We start from the raw sequence: 27838 nt of genomic DNA, 5'->3' as shown, positions 1-27838 counted from the left end.
AAAAGAAAGACAGAAAGAAAAAAGAAAGAAAGGAAAAAAAAAAAAAAAAAAAGAAAAAAGAAAAGGAGAAAACAAGCAGAAATACTCCGTGATTGGAAATGTGTCCTTCACTGAGGGTCTGGCAGCGCGGAAGGCGGGGAGGTCTGGCCGCCGCCGCGGTGCCGGCCCGCGGGAGCGCGAAGGGGCCGGCGCAGCCCCGGCAGCCCCAAACCCGCTAACGCCGGGAGCCGGGGACTGCTGCTCTCTGCTGCGCTTTCGTTCCGGCCATGCAGGGCACACCTGGGCTGGGAAGTGAGAGGGCTGTGGGAGGAGAGTGCGGGGCAGGCTTCTCCACGGGCGCGCTAGATGGGAAAATACACTTTTTTTTTTTTTTTTTTCTTTCCCCTCTGGTGGGAGAAAATACTACACCCACCGGCGGCTGGTTGTTGATTATTATTTCTCGCGGCTCCGCTGCGGCGCCGTGTACCGGCTCTCTCACTCCAGGACTGCTCTTGTCTTCACAGAGAGAGGCTCCGGGGAAGTCACCCAGCGTCCTGGGGGGCAGCCCGCGGCCGTGCGTTCCGGCCCTCGGATTGACAACGGATCACGGGAAAAAACGGGATTACTATGACCCTCTTCCGAGGAGCTATGCTGCCCGCCATGAGTAGGAAAAAAGGCCAGAAATACATCGTTTGGTTGCTGTCTGGTGCCTCAATCTTCTAGCTTTTTTTTTTTTTTTTTTTTTAATGCAGTTGCTTGGAGTGCTGACCTGCATTGGATAAATGCCTTCCCCATCTAATTGACTCTGCTTTTCAGAGTATATTTACTTTTTTTTTTCTTTTTTTTTTCTTTTTTTTAAAGAACATCTTTACTCTTCAATTCTTGTTTGCATTTACACAACAGAACGGTTTTTCTGAGTAATGGCCGCGCTCAGAATCACAGCCTGATGCTCCGGAGAGATGAATTGCAGATGAGTTTCCCTTCCACCTTTGGATGAATCTCTGGAGTTTAAATTGTAGCAAGGAAGCGGGAAAAAAACACGATGAAAGAGAAGTCCAAAAATGCTGCCCGGACTAGACGGGAGAAAGAAAACAGTGAATTTTATGAACTGGCTAAATTACTACCCCTGCCCTCCGCTATCACCTCTCAGCTGGACAAAGCATCCATAATCAGACTCACTACCAGCTATTTAAAAATGAGAGTGGTTTTTCCAGAAGGTAGGTGGGAATGCCTATTCGTCTCTATTTTCGTTCTGATCCAGATGTCATTTATCACTTTTAAGGTAAAAAAAAAAAAAAAAAAAAAAAAAAAAAAAAAAAAAAAAAAAGAAAAGGGAAAAAAAAAGAAAAGAAAAAAAAAAAGAAAAAGGTCAATCCTTCGGGGTGTGCTTGGAGACAGGGTGCCCTCCGCTGTCACTTCCCTCTGTTGTAAATACTTTCCCTTTAGCTCCTATGACAGGTTTGGTTGGAGACTTATGGTGCTTTTGTCAACACTTGAAGGCACTGAGCTCTGCTGCGTGTTCTGCTACAGCAAACCCGGGTTTTCTTTTCCCCCAGTCTTCCAGTCAAATGTTCATCCCCCACCAAGCACACGCGAGGCCTAAGAGGGCATGATTCACCCCTATTTATAGTAATTCTGCGAGAGCGAGTTAGTATATGGGTAAATATTTACATAAGTCTATGCAAAGTCCTAAAGCCTTAGTTCAGCTCTCGAGGAAAGGTGCGGTGTACAGGTACAGGACACGCGTGCAGGCGTGCTCACACCCAGGCTAAATAAATAAGTCGAGCACACTGAATCACATCATGTGTGTGAGTGCGTTGTGTCTCGTTCTGAGGATCACTAGGGCACTTTGAGGGCGTTAATCGACCTCGAAAAATTTTAGCAGAAGTTTTGCACCCAGACGTATTCAATCGCCCTGACCACCCAGTGCTGCAAAACCAGTGGCCCAGCCCAGACATGACTCTCCTCGACAGGCGACAGTAAACTTCACGTTGACTTCCACAGCAGCAACAGCCCGCCTGTCTAGCAAAAGAAAACTTAAGCGTCCTGAAGTGTCTCGCTTTTAAATAGTACCAGGATCTAAAGCGATCGTCTTTGGTCTTCTAGATCGGCTGCCAAGAAAAACAAACAGAACAAAGTTAAGAGAGTCAGAATAAAGTTCTTCCGTGTTCTCACTCTATTGATTTTATAAGACGTAGGGGGGGAAAAAAAATCACGAACCTTTTATTTAGATCAACTCGATGGAGTTGTGGTCTGTGTGAAAGAAAAAGTATCAAGAGGTTTTTGGTTTTTTTTTTTTTTCCCTGACCTAATACAAAATTCGCTGCATCTTTTGTTGAAAAGCGAGTGTACATAGAAAACAACATAATATGTCCCCATGAGTTTTCTGTAGTTGTATCTCGACTCGGTTGGCCTATATTTTTTATAAATTAAGAGCGTGTATATGGCCTAGTTTTGTTTTGCTCTAGTTTTGTCTGATTTGGTGGGTTGAGGGGTTTTTAATTTTTTTCCCCCGGTTAAATGTGTGGACTACTGGTACTAATTCTACTTTTTAAAATAAATATGCAATGTGGCAGTCATTTGGATGAGGGAGGTAATCTCACACCCCCCTCCCCGCCCCAGGTTACAGATGAACCTTTATACCTAAAGTCCGCGGCAGTAATTTTCAATCCAGTGCATTTTACAATGATTTCTTGAAATAACTTTCCATATCATTGAGTCACTTATAACCAAAGAAAGGGTTAAACGAAACCTTTAAAAATAATAATTAAAGTCTTCATCAATCCACTTTCTTCTTCTATTTGCTCTGCCACCTTGAAGATCATTATGCGGGACAATCCTCTGTTTCAAAGCAGACGGAGTTGTCCTTTATGCTGTCAGCGCATACTTTATAAAAATAAAGCTATTGCAAACCCTGATGCCCATGATGTTCCTAAAAGGATTATTAGCAATGATTTGTCAACTCCTGCGGTCTCAGTAGGCTACCTTTCTGCGTGATTTCGAGCAGGTCTCGTCAATTACTGGTGCCTATGTAGCGGGTTGTTTGATCAGAAGAAGCATATGGTGTTGCTTGTAGGCTGTGAGTAATCATGGGAAGAGAAGAATAGCTGATCCCCGTCCCTCGGTGGCAGCGCAGGATGCCTGAATGCCCTGGGGAACCGTGTGGCGAAGCGCGCCGGGGCCGGGGCCGCTGCCGGCCGCAGCAGATGCTAATTTGAGTGCGGAGGCAGCGGGGGCGGCTGAGCGGGGCTCGGGGGGCAGCGGAGCCTTCGCAGCCTCATTAAAGGCAAACTGCGCATTAGAAAGAAAGGCAGGGAGCAGGCTCGGAAGGGCTCGCCCCTCCGAGGCGCTGCCGCGGGAGGCCCAGCGCCGAGCGGGCTGCAGACCCACGCGGGACCGCCGCGCCCGCATCCCCGGGGCCGCGCATCCCTGCGCAGGGCCGCGCTGCGAGCGGGGCACAAAGGCCCGAGAGCGGGAGTCGCAACGTGGCGTGGGGCCGGGAGGCTTCCCCGCGGTCCCACGCCGGCTCCCTCTCCCTCCCACGTACTTCCGAGGAGGCGGGGAGCGGAGAGCGGGGCCCGGCTCGGCCCCGGCCCCGCGGGTTTCCCTGCGCCCGCCCGTGCCGCTGTTAAACACGAGCGAGGCGCCCACGCTGTGCCTGGCCGTGCGGGAGCCGAGCCCGGGTGATTTTTCCCGGGACCCCGGGGGACCCAGTGGGCTCCGGGAACGCGGCGGAGCAGCTTGGGCTCCCGCTGCGGGTGTGCTTGTGCTTGTCCGGCTGGTGCGAGTGTAGGGAGGCGAGGAAGCGAGGGGCTATTCTGGTTTTCCAGTGCCTCCACCCAGGAAAAAAAAAAAAGCCATCGCTTCTCTGGGAAAGGAGAACAGGTAGTGGCAGCCAGGGAAATGACGCACGGAAAAGACAATTCTTTCTGAACGGAGGAGGCAGGGCAGGGATGTTGGATGGATGTGCTGAGGTTCCTTTCGCTTGTATTTCCCTGGGGAGGAAAGCGATACATGCATAGGGACAGACCCGATGAGTTGGCCAAAACACTGGAGAAGGTTAGTAGGAGGCTCGGGAGCCCGGCGGAATGTCATGTCGTACATTTAAAGAGATCTTGGAGGAGTCAGGGTAGAGAAACGTTGTCTCCGTAAGAGCGAGCTGCACTTTCAGAGTAACTCATATCCCCTCTCCCCGGTAGAAGAGCGAATTTCCATCTGCCCATAGAGTGCTTACATAGAGTTGGTTGTAAATAATCACGTACAGAAAGATATACACTCCTCATCGCCGCGCACACGCGGGGCTGGGGACAGGGCGGAGAGAATCGGTGTGCGCTTGTCTGCATATTTTTGTGTCTGAAAGGTCCCTATAGAGAAAGAAGGTGGGTAGATTTCGGGTTCATTTTGGAAACAAGAGTTTTCTGGGAGTGAAACGCCAGGAGAATCACACACAAAATAAGCACGTGGGGTTTGCTTCTTAGCCCCAGACATCTAAACATAAGGCAGTTCCACTGGACAAACTTGACAAACAGGACAGAAATTTTTCTACGGGCTTCTCTCTCGTAATTTTTGTGCAATTCTCACAAGTTATTGAAACGCTAGGGTTGCTCTTTCTGCCCCTAATTTCAGTTCATTATGTCTTCAGCAGATTAAACCTGCCAAGGACGAAAGTCCAAGATGTAGGTTTCTTGCATCGTTTCATTACTAAAACACTTCTTTTCAGGAGGAGAAAGCGTATAAGACCTATACTGCTTTTCGGTGATCAGACAGCTTTGGAAAGAGTGAATATCTGCTAATTTTCTGAGGACATTAAGGAAGAGTTTTAAGGGTTGTTTGTTTGTTTTTTTTCAAGCAGAATTAATTAATTAACTCCTGATTTGACGTTCATGATAAATAAATACTAATATTTTAATTTAAATCGCTAATGTAAGTAATGCAAAAAATAGGTAGAAAAATCTCCAGGGTGTCAAAGGACTAAAAGATTTTTCCACCAAAAACGATGCGATCACCGTTACTGTAGCGGGGTAATTCTTCACTGACCTTCGGCAGTATCCAGAAGGGAAGGGAGAAAAAAAAAATTAATAAAACCCAAACAAAAAACACAGGTGGCACAATAAATAATTTTTGTTTGGGTTTTGTTTTTCTTTTTAGTTAGGAATATTTTTAAGGTCCTATTCTCCATCCGCAACCAGAGATGCAAAAGGAGGGTTTGCAGTCTGTGCTAGTGGGAAGGGATCGTTTTGGAGCAGAGAGGAGTTTGCTTTTCGAGACAAAAGCAGAGACTCCGTTTACATAAACTTTCGCCGAATCAGGATGGTTAACATTTCAATATTGAAACCCTTAACCTTGTTTTATTTTAAAGGGGGAAGAGATCAACAGAAAAAAAAAATCCGTTTCCCACGTGGATAGGTGATTTAATGCTGTTTTTCTTGCTGCAAAGGGAAATGATTGAGCATTAGGTTTCAATGTTTATTTTCTTACAGAAGTTTTTCTCATTTAAGCAGCAGTTTACTCTCCACGCTGAATCTCTGTTTAATTCCAGTTTTGATGTGAACTTAAAATGTAAAGAGCAGAACTAAACTACTAGCAGGATAGTTGAAAAAAAACCCCACAGATTTATGTTTTAGAAGGAATACTTAATGAGAAGAGCGGGGGAAAAATCGTATTTCCTTTGGAAACATACAACCATTTTCACGTTGGAGAATATTTTTCAACTTGCATATAAACTGCGTGTGCGTTGGCGCAAATCCTTCCTTCCCCTATTTCTTCGAAATAAGGGCTACTTGAATTTGAGTCTTCTGGAGAAATGAATAAGTAGTTGGTGCTCAAAAATGCCCTGATTTTTTCCCCCTCTCTCAAATTTGGACATGGTTCCGTTTGTTTGCATTTCAAAGCGCAATTCCGCTACCTCGTGTTTGCCAAAATCCTGTTTTTTCTTTCTACGGTGAAACAGCCTCAGCATTATTTCCACAACCATTTTCTTAATAGGGATGTTTGTTTAGTCAACAGGGCTTTTCCTCCCTATTATTATTATTTTTATACAGAAATAGGGATGCTAATTTATCTCTACTTCAAATGAATACATGTGATTTACCGAGATAATAAATCTTTACAAAACCTTGCTAATGGCATCCGCAGGCAGTGGAAATCAGCAGCTTTTTTTTTTTTTTTTTAAGCATAGCTTATTCTATTCCATCTGAACCCTCCGACGGCGACCCAGTCCTTCACAGAAGCCTCATTTGGCCGAGATTTTGAGTTATCATTAACCACTGCCTGTTAAATTAACTGGGAAATCAGCTCTGTCTGGCGTTAGGCGATGGCAGAACGGAGCGCTGGCGGCAGACGATTTAATTAAATGGTTAATCGAATCAAGCTAATTCCTCGATACAACATCCAGTTGCCTTTTGGCTTGTCGGTGACTAGGACGTGCAGGTTCTGCTCCCCCGACTCCCGGAGCTGTTTGTCATTTCCCCTGGACAGAGAGGGAGAATGACCGCTTGGGAGATGGGGATTGAGCTGTCCTGTCTCCCTCTTCCCAGACAACTCCTGTGCCCCGCTTGTCCCTTGGTATTAAGGAGGCAGCAGTGCCGAGGGGCAGTGGGAGGCAGGAATGGTGCTGCCTGAGGAGCCGCTCACAAGGTGACATTCTCGTCCCCCCTGTAGAGAGGCTTTGCTGGGCAGGTTGAACGGAGCCGGTGCCCGTGCCCGGGCCGACCTTCGTCGCCGTCCTGCCCAGCACGGAAGGGGCGAGCCCCGGGGCGGAGGTGACCGGGGGTCCCGCATCCCGCGCCCTTTGTGGGGTCAGCATTCCCTCGGCGCCGGCGGGCGAGGGGTGAGCTGCTGCTCCTCCTTTTTTAATAACCATACAGCGGCTCTTATAAGGGCAAAGAAAACGCAGCGAAACCAAAGCGTACGGAGACGGCCCCGGGCCACGGCCCCCGGGAGGCGGCGGAGAGACCTGGGAAAGCGGCGGCAGGGGCCGCTGCCCAGAGAGGGAGTTTTGAGGAACTCCTGGAAGAGAAACCCGCGATGGACCTGCTGGGACCCACTTAGGGAAGACTCCCTGCGGCTGGCCCGTCGGGCAGCGTTGCCGCACAGCAGCGGGCTACCTCCGGGAGAGTCCCCCAAGCCTCTCCCTCTGCCCATCCACAGCAGCAGGAAAGAACTCCCTGCCTCCGGGGCTTCGCCTCCAAGCCAGCTCCCCTGGGCCTCGCCCGGCCGTGCGGGGCGGTGCGTCAGACAGGGGCAAACCCCGGAGGGGCCCCGCAGGGAGCTGGCCTCAGAGTCTGGCCCCCAAAGAAGTGGGTCTGGAGCTCAGGGTGGGCTCTCCACTGGGTGTTTTTAAACGGGGGCGTCAAGTCGCCTGCTACAGTGAATCCGGATTGCGCTGAGGTTTCATGACTGCGAGCCCGCTGGGGAAATCGCCGTAACTGCTTTTAAAAGCCGGCAAATCAGCGCAAAGTAGATAAGGGCTTGCATCTTCTGGCCACCCCACCCCCGCCCCCCTTTGCTATCGCCAGACAAAGGACGGGGTCGAGATGGGCTCTGCGCTGCAGATGCTCACAGAGGGACAAGTAACCCGGAGATCAACCAGGGCCAAGGAGCTGCCCTGGCTTCTCGGAGTCTCATTTCCCTGCGCCTGCCTTTCTCCGTCTTTGACTAGATCAAATCAGAAACGATTCAGGAATCTCTTCCCCCTTCCATGGGACAGAGGAGCTTCTTGAAACAGTATCGCTACTGGATAGGGACGGTGCCCACCCAGCCCCTGGTTCCATTGGCTGTCGGCATCAAGGCTTGAATCAATCAAAAGATGAGGGGAAGGAAGGACGGGAGCGGGGCAGTGCAGCGCGGCAGGTCTGGCTGTGCGCCCGGCCCGGGGGACAGGCTGGCGGTGCGGAGCGGCTCTCTCAGCGCCGGCGGTGGGCGCGGCTGGGTGGGAGAAGGCATTCCACAGGGACCCGCCTTTGTAGAGAGCCCATGAAACCGATGGACATGCTCTTTGATGTGGAAAGCACAGTGGCTTTCCACTGGAGAGTGCTGAGAGAAACGATGAATCAGCACGCTCACTCCGCGCAGGTTCCGCGCACTATAGGTGAAGGCTGTTGGGTAACGATGAGTGATAGTCTGGATAAAATGCTTTTCTTTTCTTCTCTTAAAAAAAAAAATCTTTGTTACTTATTTTCTTTTTTTCCATTTCCCTTCCCCCTCACAAGAGCAGACAATATCTCGTGGCACAAATAGTTTCTCTTCTCAGGAAAAAAAGTTCATCGAGTGAAAGAGATTGTTAGATAGGAGGAAGAGTTTGTTAGGCAGGAGCATATAATCCATATTTTGGCAAGAGTATCAAATTCATTCTGAAATAAAAGCTCGATCCATTTTTAAAAAAAATTATTTTTCTGCTTGAATAACACAGCTGGGTGATGCCTTGAGCTTATGTTAGACGGTTGCTCATCATTCATTCGCCAAGAACTGACCTAAACGGTGCCTGTGGGATTAGGTCAATTTTAGTGGATCTACTTCGCCTCATTTGGTTACTAATTGGTTTCTTGTTTTATAAATCGAAATCTCATTTTCAGGAAATTACAAAACCCATGCAGCCAGTCCATGGAGGTAATCCGTGGGTCGGGGGGATTTAAATGGAAATGGTTCTACAATGCATCAAGTATTAAGCAAGAGTAAAACTTCCCCTCTATTTCCAAATGAAATGTGATCTCGCTAGCTCCTTAGATCCATAATAGATACATCCCTTCTAAGGCTACTTATGTAAATATGATAAACCAGACCGCGGTGGGGGAGGGGCCGCAGGGAAGAAAGCAAATTTTATCTGCTAAGGTTAATGTGGCATAACTTGGAAATCTTCCAAAATAGATTATGTTTTGCTTTGTCTTGGGTCACTTTAGCTGGGAAAATCCTTTGCCTAAAAACGATTTAGTTATCCTTCTTCTCACAAAGCTGCTTGTTTCTATTCCAAAGCTATTATGCTGTTGGCTCTCCAAATTACAAGAGAATCTTTAGATCTTGTTTCCAAGCGTAATCCTGGAGCAAAAGGGAGAGCTGATTTCCTTGTTTTGTTTTAAATAGACAATCAAAGGATTTGCAGAATTTTCTGCGGTAGGTCAAGTGCAAGAAATCACAGTTTGCCCCCTCGATAAAAGGAAATTGGATGTTAAAGCGAATAGACGGGGGGAGGGAAAATTAGTGGAGGGGCTTTCTCTTATAATCTTTGAAAACAGTATTTAAGAGGCATCAGGAGAGGCCGTCGATTTGGGAGAGGCTGGGATTGGCAACGTTTAGAAATAGTCTCCGACTTGAAAGTACTGAAAACATCTGGGCAGCACAAAGGATCGTCTCATGTGACAGGATTTGAAAAAGCCGGTTCAGGTAGACAAGTGAAAACGTTTAATTATAAACCATGAGCAGACAGAGCCCAGCAGCGCGGGGTTTCCACCTGAAACATATAGAGGAGCTCAGCGCGCCGTGAAGAACCTCCTTCCCGAGGGAGGTTAACCTGCAATGCCCGTGAGCTGTTCATTAACCCGCTGGGGTCGGGTTATTTTCCCTTTTAGGAGAAGAATAATTAGAGCCGTAAACTTAGATTAATAAGCAACTTAAATCATAGGCGGGCAGTGCAGATTCAGTCTTGAATAAAGAAACCCGTCACTCAGATTTCCCTCCGGGTGGGGGACGTGGCAAGGAGCCAGCTCAGCGCTAACGGGCCATCCTGGCTCCCCAGCAGAGAAACCTTCGAGGAGCTCGGGAAAATCAAATATACCGTGGGGTTTTCTCTCTTTTCCTGGAAGCTGCGTAAGATTTGCCAGCTCCTTCCTGAATACAGGGGGCGGAGGTGATCCTCCATCCTGGCGGCTGGCTCCCCCTTAATTGGCGCGGAGGAATTAATGAGAAGGAGCCTGTTTCTGACTGGCGACCTGCTACATGCTGAAGCTGCAGGATGAGGGACGGGCCAGAGAGAATCCTGCCTCTGTAGGGCTGTGAAGTTAAGGAAGAAGGAGAAAAGTGTAGGGGTGGTGAAGAGACAAGTTGTTGTGAAGAGGCAGAGGAGGAAGGGGAGAGAAGGAAGCGAAAGGCGGGGAAGAGAGGGGCGCACGGCTCGGGCGGTGGGGAGGGCGCGCAGGGGCCGCGCTGGGATGGATGCCCCGTTCAAAGAGCGCGGAGGAAATCGTTACCTTGGCTCGGACCGGCAAACACCTGGGTGAGGCCGCTCAATAGCGATGGATGCCCGCGGCTGCCTGCTTCAGCACCTCGTCTGTTTGTCTCGAAATAACTGGAAAACGAGGTCTTGCCTTTCCCGAACCCGCACTGCGGGAGTGAGCACATCCCGCCGGCTCGGGTCCCCTTGCTACCTGCACCCCAGCCATCGATCGGGATTTGTAGGTTTCCCCTCCGTTTTACTCTATCTTACTCCTTGTGCGTGTCAGAGTGAGACTTATTTCATGGCACAAGCCTCAAAGGTATTAAGTGACCCGTTTAAATTATTTCAGCAACAACACCGTGAAAAGACATCGTCCATGAATAGCTTTACTCCGGTGAAGTAACTTCCACGTGGCTTTTATTACTGCTCATTTTGCATAGGAGAGAACAAGACGCGTGTAAAACATAAGGCAAATCCGGAAAGATTAATTTCTGGAATGGGCTCTATGGACGCACATCACTCCTCCCTGCAGCGGGAGCCATCCCGCCCACCGGAGCAGCAGGAAGAGAGATGGAAGGGATGGAGGTGAATCCTGGAGGCAGACTTGGTGGGGCAGGAGGGAGGGCGGTCCGTGCCGTTGGACAGTGACGAGAAATCGTGAGATTAGGACGCTTCCCCTCAAGTTCAAGTGGGACAGTTCCCAGCAGCCGAAAGCAGCACTGAAAAGCACTTGGATCTGGCATGCTGTTACACTTAGGTCTTAAAAATTAACTTCACCGTTAACTCAAAATAAGTATTCGGGTATTTTTCTCTCTGAGGAATTAGATATTAAAAAAAAAAAAAACCCAAAGAAAAAAACAACAAAAAAAACCACCACCACCAACAATGAGGCTTTTATGTGCAACGAAGTCACATCTACTTTTCCAAAGATTGTATGAATATATGTTTTAGAGTGTAGACAAGGAAAAAATGTTCCACACTACCCCCCCCCCCCAAAATCAGGCCCACACGAGTCAATTTTTCATCTCCTCATCTTACTTTTCCGTTTTGTTTGTCTTAAATAATAGGACTTGGAGAAGCCTGGGGCCACTCCAGTCGAACCAGCCCACTGGATAATGTTGGACGGGAACTGGGATCCCATCTTTTGCAGGTACTGGTCTGGAAACGACAGGCATATGGTATTAATGATTAAAGAAATAATTCCCTCTTCTGAGCTTTCAATTGCCACCTTGACTAATTTTTAACCGTTCAAGTGTTTAATAGAAAGGTAGGCAGGAGGGGAACCACTTCAGAAATGTGAACCACTGTGATTCAGTGTCGTGTATTTCATTGTTGGCTTGGTCCCTCTGAGTCCTTTGCCTCAGAATCATCTAACACTGCGTCCACAGAGAAGGATTTACAGTGTGTCTCAGGGTGCCAGAGACACAGGAGCACGACTTTTCCCCAATTTATTAACAAGGTGACACATATCATCAATGTTGTGAAGCTCAGAGTGGTGTGGCAGGGAGAGGCTCAAGCGGCAGGTTAGGGACGGCTGTCCGGGACAGAAGGGCTCAGCGGGCACCGACATTAGCAGAGACACAAATCAGGGAGGACAGATCTGAAAACTCACAACGCTCTGAAATACTAAAGAACACTAGTGATGACCATCACCACGTATTTCTGGTGGAATCGTGTGGCCTTTGGAGGGCCTATTCTGTTCTTGCTACACCCAGAAGTCCCGTCTGTGTCTGCTGAAATGTACCTGACAAATTGTCTCATTTACACTGTGGAGAGTTTCAAACACTCATTCATCGCCTAAATTCTCCTTATAAAATAGGCAAGCACTAAACCCCCATGACATTTTAAATAGGATAGAGGTATTTGGGATTTCTGGGACCCACATATTAATCACCAGATAGCCAGGACCTCTTCTTAGATAGTATCAAGGCACTTTCAAGGCGTTACTTTTGAGCTCGGCCCCTCTGAGAAGTGGGTTGTATCTCAGGGATCCAGGAGCTTTAGAGGGATTATTGTCCAAGATTTGCCCATTTCCTTCCAACTTTTTGAATAATCAGAGCCTGAACATCGACGCCTGTTTGCTAAAATAAATCAGAGGGACAGGTATATAGTGGGTCTATCTATTAATTTAATTATATTCCCTACCCTTTTCTGCAGACGTTGGATGGTTTCATATTTGTTGTGGCTCCGGATGGCAAGATCATGTACATCTCGGAGACTGCCTCGGTGCACCTGGGCTTGTCGCAGGTACTCTGGGGGGCCTGCTAGCCCCTGTGCTTGCCTGTACCACCCCCGCGACTGACAGGAGAGGGTGCGCGGTGCCGGCCATGAGCCCCCCTACTCCTCCTCCTCCTCTCTCACAGGTAGAGCTGACCGGCAACAGCATTTACGAGTACATCCACCCCGCCGACCATGACGAGATGACGGCGGTGCTGACGGCGCACCAGCCTTACCACTCGCACTTCGTGCAGGGTAAAGCACACAGCCCCCGCCCCCGCCGGGCCGCCGCGGCCGCGTAGGGAACCGCGCAGAGCCAGCGGAGCCCCTGGCTCACCCCACCTCTGCCTTTCCCCCTTCCCAGAGTACGAGATCGAGAGATCCTTTTTCCTGAGGATGAAGTGCGTCCTGGCCAAGAGGAATGCGGGCCTCACCTGCGGTGGCTACAAGGTGCGTGCCCGCGGCCAGATTCCCCGTTCCCCCCCGCACGAGCCTGCCCGTGTCCCTGTGCCGGGAAGGCTGTGAAAATGGGGAGAGAAGAGGGGGTGAGACCTCTTCTCGCGAGGGCTTTCTCAGCCCAGGACTCTTTCATGTGGTCCATTTCTCTCAGAGTTTCAGGTTGAAGAGCTCAAACCACAAAACCAAAACCAAGCAATCGAGCTCCCCTTGATGTTTGTTTGTGGGCTTTTTTTATCTTTTATTATTATTATTATTATTATTATTATTATTATTATTTTACTGTTTGAACTGAACCTCGCACAACCTCTGATGCTCCCAGTGACAGCTTTCAGGATAAAACCGGAGCCCCGGTTAATTTATTTCTTACTTAGGTAATTCATCATCTGCAGAGGTAGCTCTCCCAGTCAAGGGTTTTGACCAGGTGCTTCATGCGGTTCTGCTCGGGGCTCCTCAGTAAGGAGAGCCCCACGCTGTCTCTTAACTCCTCGCTGCTTTGTCAGCCACACAACGCCGAGGAGGGGGTTGTACCCATAACCCAAGGAGATGTCGTGTCACGATATACCGTAGACTAAGAACACCTGCTGAACCCCAAGAAGAAACTTCTTAATAATAGAGAAGAGTGGAAGTGGACAGCAGTTGTCTGCAAGGATACGTTTAGGAGATACACTTAAATCAAAGGTGCTTTTTGGCGATGGATTACGCCTGCTCCATCCATATAACAGACGCATCTTACACATGTGACATATGCACACATGTAAACCCTTTCTCACGCGCATACACTCTTCATTACAAAGTCGTAACTGGATTGGCAGTTCCGCGTCTATCCTTTTCAGAAGAATAATAAAAGCGCAGTTAGGAGGTGAGCCAAAAACCACTTAGGCCAGTGGAAAAAAAAAAATCTTGTTGACTCTAATGGGCCTTAGATCGACGCTGAACTCTAGTATGGGAAAAAAATCATCCTGGACAGAAAACTCCCAAACGGTGCCACTTTGCCAGGGCAGAGACGCAGGTCAGCGGCTCCCGCGAGCCCCGCAGCCGCACCGCACCGGGATGGGGGGAATCGTCCGGGCCCTCTTCATGGGGAGGGACTCAGCACACCCTTCCCCCCTGCTGAGTAGCCGCCAAGCTTTCCTGTGTCTCCGGCAGGTGATTCACTGCAGCGGGTACCTGAAGATCCGCCAGTACAGCCTGGACATGTCTCCCTTCGACGGCTGCTACCAAAACGTTGGCTTGGTCGCCGTGGGCCACTCGCTGCCGCCCAGCGCCGTGACGGAGATCAAGCTCCACAGCAATATGTTCATGTTTCGGGCCAGCCTAGACATGAAGCTCATATTCTTAGATTCCAGGTAGAGCTGGCGTTGTTTCCAAATCTATTCCCCTAGCCCGTCCCTTCTTCCCCAGGCCTCCTCTCCTGTCCTCTCACCCACTTATATTTGCTGCTTATGTCTCTTGCAGGGTAGCTGAGCTAACAGGTTACGAGCCCCAGGACCTGATAGAGAAGACCCTTTACCATCATGTCCATGGTTGTGACACCTTTCACCTGCGTTGCGCACATCACTTGTGTAAGGAGATGGTCTTCTTGTTTAAAACCCCACTCTCCCATCCTGTCCCTTTGCAGAAGGACTTTGGGGTTGCTGGGATTTACCTCTAGGTCGGCACGTGAAAAGCCAGCTCTCTGGAGGGCAGAATAAGCAAAATCTTCTTCAGGTTTTAGTGAAACAAGGTTAGATAGAGACTGAACTCTGGACGCAGGTGGCAAACGGAGGGGATTGGGAATTTTCCATCCTTTTCTTTTGGTTGTAGGACAAGAACTGCCCTGCACAAATCTCAGGCGCTATTGTCTCTTCAAATTTGAGTTAGGAAAACCCTTTTTCCTGCTCTAAAAAGCCATACCAGTGAAATATCAGTACTTTTATTTCACTTCCACCAAGTCTCACAAACCTTATCTGCATATCTAATTTCGACTGCAGTAGTGAGCCTGATTTGGCGAGATGTACTTTATTCTATTTTGATATCTCGATGACATTAATACACGGATAGATGAATAGAAAGGATACCGATTTCCGGTAAGTTTCCTTACAGAGAGCATAACGAGAAGAGATAAAACCCAGACAGATTTATAGAACAAAATCTCGATGGTGATACTTCAGGATAGGGGTGTGCGGGGTTCGGTTGCCGTAGCCGACCGCACACACACACACACACGCACACCTCGGCCCTACCAATCTCCCCTGTTAGCCTGTGATAACGATCTCAGGTACTGAGATAAGCCCTGCCTGGGGGCTCCACCACCCTTGTCCTCATGTGCCGCTGAGAGATTCCTAACCCCTCTGGCTAAGAGGGTCCTAACCCCTCTGGTCGCTCACAGGGCTCCGGGAGGAGTGTGCGCTTCTTCCCGGGGCTTATCAAACCAGAGGTGGGAGCCACGCTGAGGCTCTCCTCGCTTTGTCCCCGCAGTGCTGGTGAAAGGGCAAGTGACCACCAAGTACTACCGCTTCTTGGCCAAGCACGGCGGCTGGGTGTGGGTGCAGAGCTACGCCACCATCGTGCACAACAGCCGCTCCTCCCGCCCGCACTGCATCGTCAGCGTCAACTACGTGCTCACGTGAGTCAGCCTGGGGCCGCTCCGAGCGGCGGGGGCCGGCCGGGACCCAGCACCGGGCGGGCACCTGCGGGCGCGCCCCGCTCTGCCCGGCCCGGGGCCGCTCCTCCCTCCCTCCTTCCCTCCCTCCGCCCGTCCTTCCCTGCCACCGCCTCCATTCCCCCCTCCCCTCGCCGCCGCACTGACCAGGGCAGGCTCGCCAGGTCTGCTAGGAAACACATTGAGCGCTTTCATCCAGATGAAGGGTTTCCCGTCTGCCTGTTTCTTTCTCTTTCGAGAGAGGAAAAGATTTAGAGGTTTGTCACCCACATATTTTGCTGCCCCCCTCCTTTTTTTTTTTTTTTTTTTTTTTTTTTAGTTTAAATGCACTCAGCATTAAATAAAATTTAATGCAGCGTAAAAGAAAAGGCTTCCACGTACGGAGTTATTTATACTCAACAAACAGGACATCTGTTTTTCTTTTCAAAAATCTGGGGTTTGAAGTTCTTAATTTCATCCAGAGTCTCTATCAAAGCTCGGAGATTTCTTTTTTGTTCTTGGAGAGCGATCCTTACAGTGAACCACAAAGAAAGTTGGTGACCAGAAGGGTCAATTGAACTTAAAAAAAATTAAAATTAAAGAGGGAAAAAAAATCAGAGTAAGTGCTGAGATACCATACATCTCAATACATCTCCCAGCATTTTGGAACGGCTAGGTTGTGCCCTAGCTATCCTGCTTGTACTGAAACACAGAGGCCCAGTGAGGGAAGGGAAGGGAAGCTCGGCTGGGCAATTTTTAAGTGTTTTCATGGTAGTTATTACTATCCCCTCTGGACACGGCAGTAGCTGTTGCCGGCAGCACTGATGCTTCATTAGCATCGTAGGACCAGTGGGGCCGGCGGTCCTTCGTTGATCCTTGGGACTGAATATTCCTCTGTTCTGCTGCCTTTTTTTTTTTTTTTCTTCTTCTTCTTCTTCTTTTCTCTCCCTGGAGACAAAAGTAGGTATTGGAAGCATCTGAGAGGCACAACCCTCCCCTTTCCTAAAAGAAATGATGGCAGCATCATGATCTTGGCATCATGGCTTTGGTGCGTGCACAGGTGGCAAGTGGTTTGGTAGCCCAGTTTAAGGAGTGCTTCCCAAAATGAAGTGGCTCGACCATGGCTCTGGTCATGTGTGGAGGGGCTGCTGGTGGAGTGGGAAAGGAGTTGCAGGTCACAGCACCTGCACTTCTAGGGTGTAATCCCTTTGGTATGTAAGGTGATAATGGGCGTCGTGCTCTAAGATGGGACATTGTACCTGCATGAAAAAATAGACATTTTGGTCAGCACCCTGCTATAGTCAACAAACTGCAATTCCCCTTTAAAGCAAATTTATTTAATTTTATTTGGTATGGGATGTCATTTCCTCAGTAAGGATGAGTATCAGCAGAGATGTTATCACTTCTGCTCTAGCTATTCTGCACATTTTTATGTCCATTTCCCCTATACCAGTCCCTCTCTGTATTTTTTGTGGTTTATGCTTCCCAGTTAAGTCCAAGCACCTGCTTTGGGTGAACGGGAAGCAGCAAAGACAGAAGTTTGTGCATTGTAATGCTAAGAAAAAAGGAGCCCTAAGGCAACTAGCATGTTGGAGTGGTTTTAGCTCCAGAAACGCTAAGGTTTTCTACGATCATTCGAGATTACCGGTCGTTTCCCTCTTCTTTAATCCCCAAAGCGTGAACATCAATCACGGAATTCTGCCTCAAATGATCCGAGTCGAAACGAAACACCCCTGCGGACCTGCTGCAAGCACAGCTGGGCATCTGGCAGGATCTGTCCCTTGCTTCCCATGGCACGGGAATTTCAGGCTGGCACGGCAAGCAAGGAGTGCCCTGGTTCCCTGTGGGGACAAACCCGTCAGAGCTGTGTCCCAGCAGCGTGACAGGTTGTACCATGTGCCTGTGTCCTGTCAGCCCCCGCTGTTCGCGGGCCGACCGCACCTCCACAGCCCCACTGCGCCTCTGCCCGCGGGGGCGGCCACCGGACAGGCCCCGAGTGTCCGGACAGGCCCCGAGTGTCCGGACAGGCCCCGAGTGTCCGGACAGCCCCTGAGCGTCCGGACAGGCCCTGAGCTTCCTGACAGGCCCTGAGCGTCCGGACAACCCCCGAGTGTCCCGACAGCCCCGAGCGTCCGGACAGCCCCTGAGCTTCCTGTCAGGCCCCGAGCGTCCGGACAGGCCCTGAGCTTCCTGTCAGGCCCCGAGTGTCCCGACAGCCTCCGAGTGTCCTGACAGCCCCCGAATGTCCGGACAGGCCCCGAGTGTCCGGACAGGCCCCGAGTGTCCGGACAGGCCCCGAGCGTCCGGACAGCCCCTGAGCGTCCGGACAGGCCCCGAGCGTCCTGACAGCCCCCGAGCGTCCGGACAGCCCCCGAGCGTCCTGACAGTGCCTGAGTGTCCCGACAGCCCCCAGCGTCCTGACAGCCCCCGAGCGTCCTGACAGTGCCTGAGTGTCCTGACAGCCCCCGAGCGTCCGCGGTCCCGCGTCCCGGCAGGAATCCCCGGCAGTCCGGGAGCTGCATTCGGAGTGCCTCAACACTCTCCTCCCCGCCTCCCAAAACGGCCCTGCAGGGAAGACGATTTCCCCCTCAGGAGCGGTACCCTAACAGGGTGACCCCTCCACTCTGGCTGATTTATCGCTGGAGGCAGAGTCTTTATACTTTGGTGCATGTATATGGATTTTCAGAACCTGCTTGCAGCCAAATTGACATGTGGGAGGGCTATAGCTGTGCTTTCAAGATTTCCCTTAGAGAATGAAATTACACCACAGGGCAACTTCCTTATGCCTTGGTGTAAATCTCCAAGTCTCCCCTTGCACTCTTGGCTGAATTGCCTCGAGTGTGAAGGACGGCAGGAGGCAGGGAGGGAGCCAGGCTGACTAAAGAAGGGATGCTGAAAGTTGGGAGGTCCAGACTCGCTGCAGCAACTGCTGTGTGCTGCTGACAGCTGCAATGTAGACACTGCCACTGCATAAAAATCTAGTTTTGATATGCTCAGGTCCTCGAGGTCTTGTTGAGCCTGGCTGGCTCTTCACTAGGGCTCTGCAGAAGAGATGGCATTCTGCTTACTTGTGCAGCAGGACTGCCACTGCTGAAATTGCTGCCTGGCCTCCAAGAGATGGGTGTAGCTTCCTCTGAATAATTAGATTATTATCATCATCATCATCATCATCATCATTCTTCTTGGGCTAGCCAGCCATTCAGAAAATATATGTGAAGACCAGGCCCTGCCATTTGCCAGGTGACTGTAAGCACAGAAAGGTCTGGTTTTAAAAAACTGAGATGAAGTCGGCCTCTGAAACAGAAAACTTGAGGAGGAGGGAACTGTTAGGGATAGGCTGATGGTAGCAGAGTTGGCTAGGGTGATGCTGAACTCCAACCTAGAGCAGGCTTAATTGTCTTAATGAGCTATTCAGAGTCAGCAGTATCACTCAAATGAGGAAGGCAGGTGGGGAAAATGTAGAGGAAAATGTGAGGTTACAGGGACTTGTGGTTTTCCTCTGGCATGAGGTAGGCTCTACTGCAGGAGGGCTGGATGAAGGTCCTGTAGCACTCAAAATCTCCAAGTGTTTAATATATTTTATGCCAGTATGAATCTCATAGAAACTGCTGTTCTTTAAGGATGACATTGGATTTTCCCAGCAAACCAAGAGAGTCTGAGATGAGCAGTCTGTGTGTGCCCTCCTGTGCTTTTCCCACCTGGCAGTGGGTGTGTGGCAGAGCCCCTGGTGCAGGTCTGGGCAGAGGGACAGGAGTAGGTGTACCCACTGCAGCCAGGCTGTCTTATGAACCCAGCAGAGAAAAACGTGCTCCCAAAAGAGAAATACAAACTTTTCCATACAGACTCTTGCATGTTTAAGATGAGGAGAAAGCAAAAGAGGTGCAAATTACTGCTTTTGAGTTTTGAAATAACAGATTCGCAATCCCACACATTTGGGGTGGCATGGTAGAACTTGAAAGGTGGGATGACTGCTGCTGAAAAATCATTTGAATATAGGAAATTTTGTTCTTTTTGGAGGGCAAATCACAGAAGGAGTCATAAGTTTTGGAAGATGCAGTGCAAGTTTTCAGCCTGCTAACTCCCTGGACCTCTCACACAGTAATTCTTCACTTAGGCAATATCCCAGGTTTGGGGTTTTTTTTGTTTTGCTTGGTCATGGGATAAGGAGCTTTTTCTCACTATTGAGAGGAACCTGCATTCTCTGTTTTGGTAAAGAGCAGATACTGAGTGCCATAAGAGCCAAAATGGTCTGGAGCAGTTTCAGTGCAGGCTGGGCAGGAAGAACAAGAATCTCTACCTTGCAACTTCCCAGCTCCCCTGAGTAAGAGTGATGATGAAAACGAAAAAAAGGATGAGAAAGATTTTATGGAAAGAAGGCCCACACACACCCCAGTTAAGAAAATTAAAAAGAGGTGATTTTAATCTTCCATAAATCTCACATTTTGAGAACATGAAAGCTAGGTTTGAGAACAAATGCTTGCAGTAAGTATATATGCTGAAATAAATAAGCATGGTGGCAATGGAAGGTGATTTTCTTGTCTAATAGAAGTGTATAAAAAGTTAATATAAATGACCTTTAAGGACTCTTCCTTAAAGCACATATATTTGGTCATCATGATATTCTGTTTTGGATATGTGAGTATAGACACGGAATATTTGTTTCTTTTCTTATTTGTTCTGTACACACAGCCACCATACCATTGATTATTAGCTGTGCATGTTTATCACAGAAATGGACTCAAGTATGAGTCAATGAATAGAGATGGAAAGTGCTGAAGTTAAGTTTATATTTAGATTGCAAACAACCTTCCTTTAAACAAAGGGCTAATGCAAAGTCCAAATCCTTTGACTTTCTGAGCATGAGCAAATATTATAATAATTTGTCCCCAGAGAAAGCTAGAGAAGCTTTCCTACATATATTTTGTTGTCCTTTAGCATTTAAAAGAATAGCAATAGTGGTGTCATATACAGATAACATGGATTAGGTACATAATTGTGACTAATCTCTGTTCTAATGACACAGCATGTATTTGATATAGTTCCAGTTGACCTCTTCATGTTACATTGTGTAACTGGCTGATTAGAAACACAAATTGAATGCAATTTATTTGAACAATTATTTCACAAATAACTGTCTTATTAACAAATGTTTTACCAAACAATGTGATAAATACAATTTAGAATAAATTAACCATTAATTGTGTCTACACACTTAATCTTTAAGTTGTTATTAATACTATTCATAGCTTTGTGTACCACCAGATTTGAAATGATGGTATAGGAAAGGTGTTATCTTTACGCGTGATGGCTCAGACTTCAAAAATGTCCTGGCATATGTCCTTCCTGGCATATTAAGTGGGCTTTAGGGAATTTTGTGAAAAAATTCCCTAAAGTGAATTTGAAAAATGTGAAAAAGCTTTCCCTGTATTTGTGGACAGTTACACTTATATCTTTTCATCATTTTTCATAGAAATCCTCTTTTTGTCCTGTTTCTGGTACATCAGGTCTCACCTCTGTCTCTTCCTAGTCAATGGGAGAATCCAGAAACTGTATTTCCACACCTACAGTGTGGGCTTCCCCTTCTTGAAGGTTTCTCTCAAACTGACCCATTTGGAATTGCCACAGAGTTGTTTCCTTAGTCATAGGGAGACACTTGTTCTCTTGTATCTCTCAAGTGGGTGATGGAGTAGGTAGGACAGAGAATACCCTGGGAAAGTTACCCTTCCTCATATTATTAGTGTTATCAGTTGCATGAGTAAGCTTAGTCATGCTTAAATACTGGAGGTATGGTTTAGTGACTTCACCTGGATAATATTTGGGGTTCTTTCTTAAATAGTTGTAAAGAGTAGCAACAAATTTGACCTGCTGCTTTTCCTTTGTATTTGTCTGTATTAATGGGAACTTTCTGCCACTTGCCTAGTAGTGCACAGAGCTGGGTCCTATTTTTTCTGTTTAATCTTCAATGTGCTTTTCCTAAGACTGGAAAGCCTACCATCATTCCCATGATTTGAATAGCAATGTAAAAACATAGACAAATTGTTTTAATAAATAAAAATGTTTGGGAAACATATGTCTCAAAGAAAAAAAAAAATAAAAGGACTCCTCTTGAACTGCTCAGAGCAGTATTCTGTTTGTTCACCATTAGTTTTTATTACAGACTTGTCTCCCTGAAACATAGTTTATATATTTCTTGCAAATAGGAGACAGGCTTTTCCAGGTGTCCACAATACATTTCTGCAGTTCTTCTTTGTTCATGTAGGGGCTTTCTCAGCTACCATTTGTTTAATTCACTCCAAATTTCTATGCTTGTATTTAAACCAGGTGACTGTAATGGCCAAGGCACTAAAAGTGTGGGCCAGAGCTGAGAGTCACCGTTCATATGAAGAGTTTTATTTGCTAGAGTAAGGATTAAAGGATTGCAGCTCAGCCCTATGGAAAAAATCCCCCCAGTTGTTAGTTTAAATGCATGCATGCTGAGAGTCTCACATGGCATGAAATTCAAGGTTGCAAAAAAGTGTCTTTATTCCAAGGAAGAAGAGTGACTTCAAATGCTTTCCACTTCATCATTTCCCCATTCAGTGTGGGCTGCTCCAGGCCTTTGGAAATACCCTCCTCTCAAATACTGAGTTACAGATCTTATAAAATGTTTGTCTGGGACTGAGACACATTCAATGGCTGAAACAATTACTATCTCCAGCTGTCTGCCTCACTCCACTGATGAAAGGTACAGGGCTTGCTCCAGGGACTCTTTTTCCTAAAATGCCATGGTTTATGGTTCAAGGTAAACTGCCACAGATTTTACTTTACATGGGAGTATTGGACTGTACACTGTGGCACAGCTGTTCTTGCTAGAGCGGTTGTTCACACTTTATCCTAGCTCTGCCCTTCTGCAATCTGAATAGCATAAATGTGGCTTGTGAACATCACACCAGCAGCTGGGTGCTGCAGTGCTTTTTGAGGGTGTATCAGTGGTCCTTCTATGTGGCAGAGCAGCGGAGATAGTGAACCATGGAGTTAAGGGTTATATTCACTGCTCTATGATAGTTCAGAGAACTGAAGAGGCAGCTGGAAGAGTGTATGCTGGTTTTACTACGCCACATTTGTAGCTTGTCTGTGGACTGTGTTAGTGGATGTGCAGAGAGACATGCCAAGCAGTCCACTGCTATCAAAGGATTCCCCTCCATGCTCTCACCTCTTAATACTCTGCATAAAACTGGATGCAAAACTGGCTCCTGCTCTCATAACAACAGCAGTATGTTCCTTAAGTAGGCTTACAATTTTACTAGCTCTGCTTCTGTTTCCTTAATCCGTTGCATGTTTGCTCTTGTTGCTCTGTGCTGCATCTTAGCACTGCTGCCCTTCCCATGTTGTTTCACTGTAATTATCATGAGGTGCAACAGGTGTGATAAGTTACTAAACTTTGAGGCAAGATCTTCCTGCTACATTATGTTGTTCTTGCTAGGTTTTAATTCGTACACAAATGTGGCATTTTGACACAGCCTAAATTAAGTGTTAACAAATAAATCTCCTTTGTCCATTCAACAGTGGCAAGTATCTGTTTGAAATCTAATTCTCCTTCCCTCACCTCTCTTTTGTACTTTACAGTGTGGGCCAGGCTCCAGCACATATGTTCGTACTCAGTGGGTTACTTCAGAGGCAGCCCCTTTCACTTTGATGACACTATTTATGGAGGCAGGCACTGCTCTGTGTGAACAAGGGTATAGTGTCTGACCCTTCGGAAGGCTTGGGATGGCTGGAGTCTGGAGTCAATCTCATGATCTTTAACACAGTTAGATGATTTATTCCTGTTGTTGTCTTTTGTTATCATCCACTTAGTGCAATTAAATTGCAGAAGTCCTGATTTACTAAAGCACTTGAGCACATGTCAGGCTTTAAGAGTTCTTAGACATAACTTTCAGTGCATGATTATATCCTGGTGAATTCAGTTCTGAAGTAAAAAGCCCCTTAGGCACATGCATGGAAATAAGAATATTCCTTGGCTTTGCCAAATAGAGATGGCTTGAAGGACGCATTTTGTTACTGTGTTGAATTGGGGCCTAATAGAAAACAGCCGTAGTTTTTCAGCTACAAACCACTGTGTATAAATCTTGGGGACAGCAATGTAGAAAAAAACAGCTATTATCTGCAGAAGCTTCAGTGCAGCTATGGAAACTCAAATGCCTGGCTAACTAAAGTCTGGCTATACCCATAGCATTGTGCAGATATTTTGACATAACCTAGAGTGAAGACCTTTAAAACCATGCAGCATTCAATGCTCTTACATGTGTGCTGTCAGTGACTAAGAGAACATGCCCTGAAGGCTCCCTGTTCCCAAGTAGCCTGCAGCTTTGATTGTCTCTGTACTATGTTTGGCAGCTGGTAGCCTGTGCTGCTGCTGTAGAAAACTCTCTGACTTAGGCTGTGGATTGCTGAAATCCATCCAAAGGCATTGCATGCTATTTTTCTCTTGCTGTTTCCAAAGATTGTTTTGCACACAGAACAAAATAATAACCTTTAATGACTGGTTTGTGAGGCCTATCTCAATGGAGTATTTGCTCACAGAAACACTGGTTTTAGGAATAAATAACCTGATAGCATCCTCCTCTATGCAGCCAAACTTCTGAATGCTGTTTAGCTGCAAAATAATTCTGTTGATCCTAAGCTTCTGGTAGGATAATTAAACAGTTATCTTTCAAAAGATAATCAGCCTCTTTAGTGCTCTCTGGTCTGTGAAAAACAGCAGCGGGTGTATGAACGTGGCTTCACACCAAAGAAAACTGCCTGTCAGTGTGACTACAGTGGTGTAACATGAGAGCATGCAACTGGGGCTATCTAGTGAGTGCAGGAAAGCAGTAGGAGAGAAGGTGCACAGCACTGTTTGCACAGTGTGACACTCTTGAGTCGCTCTATGTGAGCTACAGCAGTGGCCACCACAAGCACAGCAAATCTCTTACAATGCTGTATGCTGGACTCTGCACTAACAAAATCAAGGGTTCAGTTCCTTCAGCTGCAGATTGGCTGTAGTGTTGGTTGGAGGATGGTTGTAGGTTGGCAGTGGAGTTGATCTGCATGAATGCTGCTGTCAACAGTGTTATGGGAACAATAAGAGTGTCTCTGCTTAGTCAGAGATAGTCCTAAGCATCCAGAAACCCTTGATGAATATGCATGTGGAACAGTGACAACAGAATGGCTGAAGCCAGCTAAGGCCCTGACTGCTCCAGTCAAAGCTATGACCAAGAGGACGAGATACTAGGCAGATTAAGATTTCTAAAGAAGACCATAGGTAGATATTATTGTGTTTTATTAGATTATTTTCATTTATTTTTTGAGAAATTTTAGATATTCCTATTAAGTATTTGACTACCTATAAACACTCAACCCACTGGAGGCTTACATAAGCAGGATTTTTACATGGGCATGCATTTCTTGAACTGCACATGTTAATGTAGAGTTTTTGTTATACTAGCATTGTCAAAAAACAGTAATTGCCATTAAAAAAGTCTTCTGAATTTCTTAGAAAATGTGGGGTAACTGCAGTAGTGCAAGAGATGGTGGTTTAACTTATTCTGTGGTCCAGAGAGTCTAGGGAGTCAAACAGGTTATCCAATATAAATTTAAATGTTTAATGGACCCACTTAACAAATATAACCATGTGTTATGCACACTTTGAGGAGACAGGCTCAGTGATTATTAGGAAATTATCAAATAAAATGGAGACTTATGCATTACATTATAACCTCATTATATTTTCTTTTCTTGTTATTTGCCTCCTGTTTAATCAGCATAAAAGTCTGCATTGTATGTCTGTCAAAGCTGGATGACCAAGCTGAGTCCAGTAAGAACAGAGACTTAGACCCAAGTGGCAATTTATGGGTATGGGGTCTGGCTGCAGTAGAGGTTTGGCTGTGGATAGGAAGGAGTTAAAAAACGGTCTGACTATGGTCCAAAAAATGAAATGGGAAAATAGGTTTTAATTTGGAAAAAAAACCTCAAAAAAAATTCTTCCCAAAAGCCAGAATTCCAATGCAAGTCCTTGCCTGTCTTCCTCCCCTTACCTATCTTAAAATTTTAGCAAAAGAAGGGTGAAAAGTAGTTTCCAGTTGAAAAGTAGTTATTAAGTATTATAGCACGTTTTTTTTCTTGATGGCAAGTGACAGCCCTCAGAGGCAAAGTGCCCTCCCTTGGCCAAACCTGAGGAACTCTGGACTAGTGAAGCAGAAAGATTTTTGTTGTAGGAAAATACTGGTCCTTCTGAGGAAGGTGAGTCTTACAACGAGAGGGCTAATCTGATGAAAGAGGAAGGGATCCATTGTAAATGGGACACCCTACCAGATGGAGTTCATGAATCCTTTTGCACTCAACAGGCCTCTTCACTGTGGGGTGTAGCTGATCAGAAAAAGCAGTGTGGAATGATGGGGAAGTTCTTTATGCTGCATGCAGATAGAAAATTTCCCAAAGAGGAATAAATAGAGCAAATAGTAAATAATTTTTCAAGCTCATTTTTTTTTTCCCTCAGATAATTTATTCCCAGATCACAGAAGCTTATCCAGAATGTCATCACAGAAAAGCTAGCTAATTTTTTAAGTGTTCACCTCAGGATCTTAGGAAGGTTGTCACAACAAAAGTTTTAGTTATGGGGAGCACAGAGGAGTTTAGAAAACCTAAAACATCACAAAGTTTTAGAATAAATTATTAAAAGCAATGACAGCAAATACTCAGGACCTCTCTTCACAGTTTCAGAGTAACTGGGGTATGAAACTGCTTAACTAGTGTGGTATAGAGTGTAACATAAGAACAGCGACGTGGAATCAGACACATGCTGATAGTGACCATGGGAAATACTTTGGAAAGAGGTTAAAAATAGGACAAGCATGCAGTCCATGCATCCATGTTTCCCTAGCATTTTCTCCCAGTCTCCAAGAAATTCAAATGTCTTCCTAGAAACACATGAGATCTTTGAATGTATTAGTTGTCAATGTTTTGTGGGGTTTTTCCCTCCATAAATTCACCAGTTTGCTTTTTGACACCATGTTGGCTTTTGCCAAGGTTAAGTAAATGGGGTAATAAAAGCCTCCTTTTTCTTCATTCATTTCATAGCCCATAATTCTTGCCTTAGAAAAAGAAGTGAAAAACTGCTTCCTACTCATGTCTTCCTTCTCTTTGCCACTTACAATTTACTGATCTTATTTTGTTCTCCCAGTCACCTCTTTTTCAACTTGAGGAGAGTCCTTAATTTTTTCTCATAGAAAGGCTGTTCCAAGCCCATCATCATACTTTCTTTCCCATTCCGTGCTTTTTCAAGTTTTCAGATAAGATGGTCAGAGCATAAAATGTTTGAAATGTCAATGCATGAGGGGTTTATGTATGGTATAATTATGCCATGATGTGCATTTTCTTACACACAGGACAGCCTGTGTTATATCAGTGACCTCTCTGCAATGTGATGCTTTTTTTTAATGAAATTTCCGCACAGTTTATGTGGTGAATCATGTAGATCAGAGGATTCTTCAACAAAATTACTAGTTTTAGAAAGAAAAATCTGAAAGTGGAGTTTTATGACCATACTTAAGCCCCATAGTTAGGGTTTAATGTTATATATGCCCCTAATAACTCATAGTCTATAGCTACATAATTGTATTTTGTGGCTGCTAAATGCCCAGATATAGGACTTTTATCCACTTCTGTGCCAGCTCTTCAGTAACTGTCACAAAACATAAAGCAGTCAATCTTCAAAAAACATTTTATGTGGTCTCCCTTGCCATGAGGGGACAGGACTGGTATGAAGCACTTAACTCTAGAAAAGTCCTTGGATTGAAAATGACAACATCCAACAACCTTCACAAAAATCAACTGGAGCTCCTACTGGTTCTCCTTATTACATCCCTTAATGGGATGTAGAAATTATTAGCATTTGAAAACTGTTAATGTATAATCTCTGCCAAAAAATCATCAGCATCTTCTGAAATCCTTCCGCCCAAGCATATCATACATCTAATGTGCTATTTCCAATAATTTCTGCTTAGTTAGGTGCACAATAACAATGGTATTACATGTATTCAGTCAAATATTTTCATTCATAGAATACATATCAAATTTATTTTAGCAGTTTAAATATTAAAGTTTTATGTCTATTTAGTCAAGCATTACTATAGTGAGGACTTCAGTAGATTAGAAATAAATTAATCCAATTAAAGAACACATCTGTGAAATTTGATATGTCATAGGCATGAATGAGCTGTTTGCACAGCAACTGTAAAGAAATCATTAATGATTAACTATCTAGAAGAGGTTTAATCAAGGATAAATGGTATAAGGCATAGTTAAAAACATTTACATTGCATACATGGAGATTCTGAAATAATAAAAGAATGTTTTGCACCAATAGTGACATGGGTACTCTTGGGAAATGTATTTTC

General features: G+C 46.3%; 1 protein-coding gene across 1 annotated transcript in view; it reads left to right on the top strand.

Moving 5' to 3' along the window:
• Nucleotides 1-292: 292 nt before the first annotated feature.
• SIM1 (SIM bHLH transcription factor 1) overlaps nucleotides 293-27838 on the top strand; it is a 45147-nt gene continuing 17601 nt past the window's right edge. The window contains exons 1-8 of the mRNA XM_071433857.1: nucleotides 293-1196; nucleotides 11194-11276; nucleotides 12284-12373; nucleotides 12490-12598; nucleotides 12708-12793; nucleotides 13949-14148; nucleotides 14258-14364; nucleotides 15260-15407. Coding sequence (XP_071289958.1) covers nucleotides 1022-1196; nucleotides 11194-11276; nucleotides 12284-12373; nucleotides 12490-12598; nucleotides 12708-12793; nucleotides 13949-14148; nucleotides 14258-14364; nucleotides 15260-15407 — 998 coding nt within the window. The 5' untranslated portion in view covers nucleotides 293-1021. The remainder of the gene's footprint in view (nucleotides 1197-11193; nucleotides 11277-12283; nucleotides 12374-12489; nucleotides 12599-12707; nucleotides 12794-13948; nucleotides 14149-14257; nucleotides 14365-15259; nucleotides 15408-27838) is intronic.

The sequence above is a fragment of the Agelaius tricolor genome, unplaced genomic scaffold, assembly GCF_023055355.1.
Source record: "Agelaius tricolor isolate 1412-34295 unplaced genomic scaffold, bAgeTri1.0.p SCAF_1, whole genome shotgun sequence".
In the NCBI taxonomy this organism is placed as follows: Eukaryota; Metazoa; Chordata; class Aves; order Passeriformes; family Icteridae; genus Agelaius; species Agelaius tricolor.
The sequence above is the reverse complement of the archived record's forward strand: the minus strand, read 5'-3'. Positions and strand labels throughout refer to the sequence as shown.